The sequence below is a fragment of the Haplochromis burtoni genome, unplaced genomic scaffold (genome assembly GCF_018398535.1).
Source record: "Haplochromis burtoni strain Fernald_Lab_line unplaced genomic scaffold, NCSU_Asbu1 Contig_1137, whole genome shotgun sequence".
In the NCBI taxonomy this organism is placed as follows: domain Eukaryota; kingdom Metazoa; phylum Chordata; class Actinopteri; order Cichliformes; family Cichlidae; genus Haplochromis; species Haplochromis burtoni.
Genome location: NW_024583498.1, coordinates 48,332 through 55,817, shown reverse-complemented (window position 1 = coordinate 55,817; position 7,486 = coordinate 48,332). Strand labels below are relative to the sequence as shown.

General features: G+C 39.5%; 1 protein-coding gene across 1 annotated transcript; it reads right to left on the bottom strand.

Annotated features, from left to right (window-relative positions):
* Positions 1–6: 6 nt before the first annotated feature.
* Positions 7–7,271, bottom strand: LOC102298121 (asialoglycoprotein receptor 1-like). The gene is made up of 8 exons (XM_014330983.2): positions 7,141–7,271; positions 2,672–2,749; positions 2,309–2,407; positions 1,839–1,925; positions 1,598–1,762; positions 1,303–1,466; positions 1,006–1,118; positions 7–889 (listed from the first exon to the last, which is right to left on the bottom strand). The coding sequence occupies exons 1-8, from the start codon at positions 7,205–7,207 to the stop codon at positions 772–774; spliced, it is 891 nt and encodes a 296-aa protein (XP_014186469.2). The 5' UTR covers positions 7,208–7,271; the 3' UTR covers positions 7–771.
* Positions 7,272–7,486: the final 215 nt, after the last annotated feature.

Genomic DNA, 7,486 nt, shown 5'->3' with positions numbered 1-7,486 from the left:
ACTTGTCATGTTTCCCTTTTGCTGTGTGCATTCTGTATTGCTCCAACTTTGATGGGGTCCTTGATAGAGTGCCAGTTTTTGGTATCTGTGTTTGACCTTCATTATTTTGTACTTGGTTTGTGTTCATCAATAAAACTGCTTTTTCAGTTTGTTCCTTTTTTCCCCTACTCCTGTATTTTTGAGTCCAATTCCTACCTGCTGCCCACGGAACCTTTAACAATAATCTTTATTTCTATCAGAAAGCGAAACTAGCAGAGGCATGACTTATAATTTATGCAACGCTGGCTTTAGAGAAGGTAATGAAATAATTGACATTTTAAAACAATTGTAAATCTTTTTTATATCACAATGGCAAAATGCATTGTTCTAAAAGATTAACCTAATTGCAGACTGAAATATGAATTATCACGATTACTGCAGTGGGCTCTCAGCAGTAAACCCATCAATTGTAATGCATGTATGCCAGTCAAGGTAAAGTATTAGTTTAAAAGACATATTTCCTGCCCTTATCAGCTCATGATATCTGCTGATCAGTCACAAGGCCCTCTTAGTATGCTTTCGTCATGTTATCAAAACAGCCCAGAACCAGTTGACCTCTAGTGAAAAGAGGATGAGAGGGCGGCCCAGAAGGGAATAACGAAGGGAGTTGATCTACCACCGGATTGGCAAGCACTCCTTCTCCACAGTAGTGTAGCAGGCTATTGGCTTATATGCAATTATATTTATAGATTGCAAAAGTAATTTGAAGTTTAAATGTGCTAATTCATACAGTTAGGGTCTCTTTTTACAAATCCATTGTTTCTTCTTGTCACAGTTCACTGATTTAAATCCTTCGTTTTGGACAGAAATTACACAGAGGCCATCAGAAGGAGGCTGCTGAATCCAGGAGCTGAGGAAAAAAACAAGTTTGATTAAAGCTGATAATTATTAATATAAAACAAAATTGATTCATCCCAGATTTGGAAAAATATTTTTAAATTGTTATTGATTCAAAGTTTCTCTTACTTATCAGTCAGATAACTTCCATCCACCCATGTCCATTTCCCACCTTCAGCTCTCAGACCAATCCAGTATCCATTTTCTCCTGAACTCTTCCAGCTTTTGTCACTGATATATTTCTGATAAAAGAGAAAGTTATCAGAAATACTCGAATTAAAAAAAAAAAAAAAAAAAGAAATACTCAAATTAGTTTGAGTATTTAGATCGTTTGCTTAAAACACTGCGACACAGAGTGTATTTAGATCAAAAGAAAATGTATTTTTGTTAAATAAATTTGTGCTAATGAGCCACAGTTCTTATTACCTTTTCTGCGGCATTAATTACAACAGCCAATTCAGAAATCTTTCCTTTGCAGTTTTCTCGAGCTTCTTTCCAGGTTTTCTGCTCATGAGGTTCAGCATCATTAATTGCATAGCAGTTTGACTCAAAGGTAAGCCAGCCCTCCTGACAAGCTTTGCATGCCTTTTCTGCAAGTATAAAAATCACTTAATAAAGATCATCAGTGCACATTTATTTGACATGACCTATTTTTGTAGCTGATAGATTTGGAGCCTAGTGTTATTTTCTTCGGGACAGTAGGCATCAACACTGCACTGACCTGGACCAAGATTGAGCTCCATCTTCATGAGTTTTATTTGTTCTGTTAGGTTCTGGTTTTCTGCAATGAGGTCTCTGATCTGTGTTTCAAAGGCAGTGGAGGTGTTTGTCCAGTTGAGTTGACTCCTCAATAAGTCTTTGTTCTTATGAATTAACAATGTGGTAACTGAAAAACAAAATGTAACACTTCTTTGGCTTTACACACACATTGCAGATGAACTAATTTTGAAAGTTATACTCACAATAGATGTGAAGGGCCATGATCAGTAACAGAATACCCCAGCAAATGGTTACTGATGTACAAAATTTTATACATGCACACTGCTTATCTAGGAGAAATAAATACTCATTATAGCAATCAAACTAATTCTTACTTTTAAGATTTTAAATTGCTTGTGTCAACTTAAAATCATCAATTGGCTTTTTATAATCATAAAACCATTCTAATTAATGAACTTTTTAAATTACTGTCTAGGGAAAAACAGAAAAATCTGTTTGAAAAAGTTCAGAGACAAAACCAAGGTGAAGCCCATATTATGGATCAAACTTCAATAACAGTGAATCCTGTACATATCAAAATGTGATTTGCGAGGATGTTGTCATTAAGCTCTTGTAAGGAAAATGGCAACAGCACACTTCCAGTTTCTAAGCAAGTTTCATATCAGTTCCTGTCGTAAAAGTAGCAGTTTTGTATTGTCTTTGTATAACTCACCATTTGTGTCAGATGGTTGTTCAGTTCCTTTGTTTTTCACGTTCATTTCTTCATATAAATTTTCTTCCTGCCTTCGTACTGAAAGACTTAAAGGGTAACCTTGTAGCAGAAGACAAAGAATGATTTCATGGCAAGAAAAAAAAAGGTAGTCAATGTGAGTAATTTGGTGGATGTCAAGTCTAGTTTGTTAGTTAAAGTGACTAACAAAAAAAAACTATTGTTTTTCTGTTGAGGTCACTGTCATTTGCAGATTATGAGGCACCAAATTTTCTACCCTTCCAGTTTGTAAGACAGGCTGGTTAGTACTTTGCATGATGCCTTGTAGTAAAAGTAGTGGTTTTGCATTTGCTTTGTATAACTCACCATTTGTGTCAGAAGTTTGTTTAGTTTCTTTATTTTTCATGTTCATTTCTTCAAACATGCTGTTTTCCTTCGTTTTAACTGAAAGAATTGAATGACAATGTTGTAACAGAAGACAAAGACTGTTTAAATGGCAGGTAAAAAATAAATACCTGATTAAGAAAGGTTAGTTAATCTGAGTATTTTGATTTGTTTTGTTGGTTAAAGGGTATTTGGAATTAATTAGTTACTAAGTAACCACAATTTTCCAAAGCATATTTTGGTTATTTGCAATGCACAAAAGTTTTTGATTGTTTGTTGAGGTTTAGACCCTCACCTTGCATTATCAAGGGAAATTTTGTCTTTTGTGCAAGCACTTTTAGTAAGCTCAACATCTTACTTGTCTTTTGTCAGGGTTTTTTTTGCATTTACTATTACAGTAAAAAAACAGAAAAAGAAATGTACTGAAATGATTAAAACATAAAGATCTAGGCTTTCATCTACATGATTTACAACCTGAGTTTGAAAATAGTTTTTGTCGATTGACCGTATTTCTTTTGACAATTTTATTTATAATTTTCCATTAAAAAAAATTTAACTGGAGTTGCGATTACAAACATTGGCTTTGCAGGGATGCAGGAAAATGTATAATATATGCACACAAATTACTACTATGTGAACAAGTCTGTCAAAGACAACCGTGTCTGTCTTTGGACAAGAAGTCTGCCTTTGTATCCTGCAGCATGCTATGTATTTGAGTTTTATATATATATATATATATATATATATATATGTAAATTGCAGACAGTCCTCAAGCAGACAATCAGTAGGTAGACTTGGATAAGAAGTGAAATGTTTAACAGCAAAGCTATGGACTTTTAGGTATCTAAAGAAGTGAGTCTTTGGGATTCCAAAATCTTTAGATAACATTTCAAAAGGTAAAAATGATCCTTTAACAAACAAATTTAGAGAAACAGATAATTCCCCTACTGCACCAAACCTCAAACCCTGCATTTGGTAAAAAGCTGGTAAAAGCTGGTAAAAAAAAAAAGATGACTTGACGCAATAGGGGAGCAGACAAGCGACCACCCCAGACTGAAATGTTGTCGACACTGAAACCAAACATTAAGAGAGTTTTTAACCACAGGATTTTTAAAATTAACATTGCGACTGACTGGCTTGAACACATTATTCCAACAAGGGATGTAGTGAGATTTCCATGTAGCTCCATGGTGGACCAAAGTGGCTCAGTGCCTTCCCTAAAAGCCCACATCCAGATGGATAAGTTCACAATATTGGCAGACCAATAATAATACATAACATTTGGTAGGGCCAAGCCCCCTTCCGACTTAGCACACTGTAAAAGGGGTTTACGGATTCTTGGAACTTTTTTGTCTCAAATGAAAGATGATATGAGTCCATCTAAATGGTTGAAAAAGGTTTATCATCTGGAACAGATACATGAATCGAGGCAGGACTAACATTTTAATATTGCTGACCCGCTGAGCAAAAGAGATGGGTGATACTAACCAGCGTGCCAAATCTGATTTTGTTTTTTCCAATATAGGGGTAAATTTTTGTCTAAAAAGGTGAATAAGGAGTGTTTCAATGTAAAATGAAAGGTTGAGTAATCAGCCTCCTTTGCAGATGATTAATAGGAAACAGTGTACTTTTAGCTAGGGTTAATCTTTAACCAGACAGACAGCCAAAGGATCCAATGAGGTCCAGAGCTGAAGGATTTGATGCCTCTGGGTCTGTAATGTACAAAAGGAGGTCATCTGCATACAAAGAGCACTTGTGAATAGTATTTCGCCTGGTGATCCCACTTATTTTTGCTCCCAATGCTGCCGTCTGTCATGGTGAATGTGCTGTGTGAAGGCAAGCAGGGAAGGACCCAAATGCAGGACTAACGGAGGCAGTGACTTAATTTGCTGGCAGGGAAAAAGCATACAAAACAAAACTATACTGGGAGATCTAAGATCAGGAGGAAGCACCGGGAGAGTAACACACAGCAATGAGGGACGATACGACTCTGAACACTGGAGGATAAATACACAGACATGACAAAAATAAAAATCTGGATCTCCAGACAGGAGTACAAGTGTCCAAAAACACCTCTGGAGACCAAAAGCACAAAATCCATAATTCAGTAGTTCAGATGGTCAACCCAGGGGACGGCAGCACAGAACTCCAAAGTCCAGACGTTCCAGGGGCCGACTGCGTGGAAAGCAGAAGCAGCCTGGACACAGGAGAGAGGTCGACCACATGAAAGGCAGTGGCGGCGACAGAGCAGGTCTGGAAGCCGGCCGAGCCGAAGGCGGCGGAAACAAAACAGGTCCGGAGGCCGGCTGCGTGGAAGGCGGCGGTGGTGACACAGGTCTGAAGGCTGTCTGGACCAGTGAAAAAGTCCAGCCAGAAGACAGGAAGGTGGCCGCCCACGCTGAGCTAGACATGGTCGAGGTGGTGCCATGGCAACCGCTGGACCAGATGAGGCAGGACCAGGACTAGGACCAGACAGAATGGAGTCCTGTGGCTGAGACAAAGCACCTGGATAAAACTGTTCTCCTGAACCGCCAACTAACGTGGCGTGATGCTGGCCAGGCTCTCCAGAACTCCCTGCTGACGTGGCTTGATGCTGGCTGGGCTCTCCAGAACCCCCAGCTAACTTGACATGATGCTGGCTGGGTTCTCATAAACCCCCAGCTGGAACAGACAAACGGCCCGATGGTACGGAAACCTTCTGGCTGAGGTGAAGTTAGTTTGAGCTGCGTGAGACAGACACCCAGCTCGGGCTGCAGCCTGAAAAGCAGATGGGACATCATGTACACAGATGGCTGAGTACATGACTACACTGGTGACTGAACTAATGAGTGACCTGGAGACAGAGTTGATGTCTGAGCCAAGAACTGAACAAGTAACTGGGCGGGTGACAATGCAGGAGCCTGAACCGGTGACAAAGCTTATAACATGAGCTACTAACAGAACTACTGACTGAGCTAGGACTGCAATAAAGGTTGTAGTGATGGTGTTAGTGATGGTGGTAGTGATGGTTGTTACGAATTTGCATTTTATGTGTTTATTTTGTGCAGTCAATGTATCTGTTTGTTCTTTCAGCTGCGCCAGGGCCCTGCTTCGATTGGTGTGTGGATGTACAACTCCGTCGTGACTGGTTCCAGCAGCAGGACCCGCCCGTTAAAATGAGGCTGTAATGCCGCGGCGGGGGAGGTTCTCGCATTTCTCCTCATGACCCAGCAGTATACCTGTGGCAGCCGCTGAGTGCAGTGCTATCTTGACAGTTGTGGAAGTGGAATGGGTAGGGGTGAGCTGCTGTTTCTTTTGATCACCAGTTTTCTCCTGTTTTGAATTAGTTGAGGAGGTTAGACGCAGTCTTTATTTATGGTTTTTGTTTTGGTTAGGTCAGTGGTGTGGGAATCAGTTTAGATTTGTTTTGTTTATTATCTTGGCCTTGGCTCACCCTGAAGTGTTGACACTCCTGCTTTGTTGTCCCTCTTTTTATCACTTTGTAAATAAATCACATTATAAAGAATGGATTTGCTTCCTGTCGCTGATTGGCTCTTGGGGGGGTCTCACTCATGTTATTGCCTGGCCCTAGACAGGTTGTAACATGGTGGTAGTGATAGTGAAAGGGGGCCACCAGAGTCCTTAAATGTCCTGGGGGAACAGACAATCTCTTCCCTTAGAGAGACTAAGTTACGACCTGTAACCTCCGTCCCTACCAACCGCTTGGGCCCCTGCTGAGAAACAAGAGAATCCAAGTCCGACTCTGGATAATCAGTGCAGGAAGTATAGAGATCCTGATCAAATAGCTTGAAAGCAGCATTAATTCCGTCAGGGTGTGTTACTATCTTACCTGTGTCTAACTGTAAGTGGGGTATAGATTGGGCTGTAGTGGATTGACGAAGCTGATGTGAAAAGATGATGTTTTTTCACAATGCTCGTATACATGATGTCTTTATCTAAGTGAAAAGCTTCTTGGTTTCTTTAATTGAGAGGGTGTCAAATTCAGGCTGAAGCAGTACCCTCTGCATTTGGCCGGTGGCATATTGTGTGTCAATGTTTGCTATAAGCTCTGTCAGTTCTCGAAGCTGTTCATTTCGCTTTTTATTCTTATAAGTAGAAAAAGAAATAATTTGGTCCTGCAAATATGCCTTTAGTGACTCCCAAATTTTAGATTTTGAAACATCTGGAGTGTTATTCATTTCTAGAAAAAGCTTGATGTGGTATTCAACTTGCAAATGAATTTTCAAAATTCATCTGACATTAATGCTGAATCAAATTTCCAGAACCATTGCCTTGCGCACACATTGGAAATGAGATATCAACCCGCACTGGTGCATGATCAGAAATTACAATTGTATGGTATTTACACATGGTGACCCTTGGAACAAGGAAATGATCAAAAAGAAAATAATTAATCATCGAATATGAATGATGCACAGGGGAGAAGAAGGAATAGCATTAGCTTAGCTTACCTTCTGACTGGCATCGCTTTTTAGGTTTTAGATTGACTGGTGTGTTGTTAAACTTCTGCTCTGCCATTGCTGAAGTCTTTCTGTTGAGCTTCTCATAACTTGTGCACCAAAAAATAGCACTGTGTTAAAACTAAAAAGAATCATAAAAAAAAATTTGTTTCCACGCCTTTCATTTCTCTCTTTTTGTCCAACTTCTGCTTTTTACTGATATAGATGATAGGCAAGGTCAGAGAAGTTTTTTTTTTTTTCACAGCGTTGGTGTGACAGGATATATATTCAACAGTTTTAACTCAGTGGCAGTGTCTGCAGCTTGTTCTCATTTACTTCGGTTGTCAGCTGTTCCTTT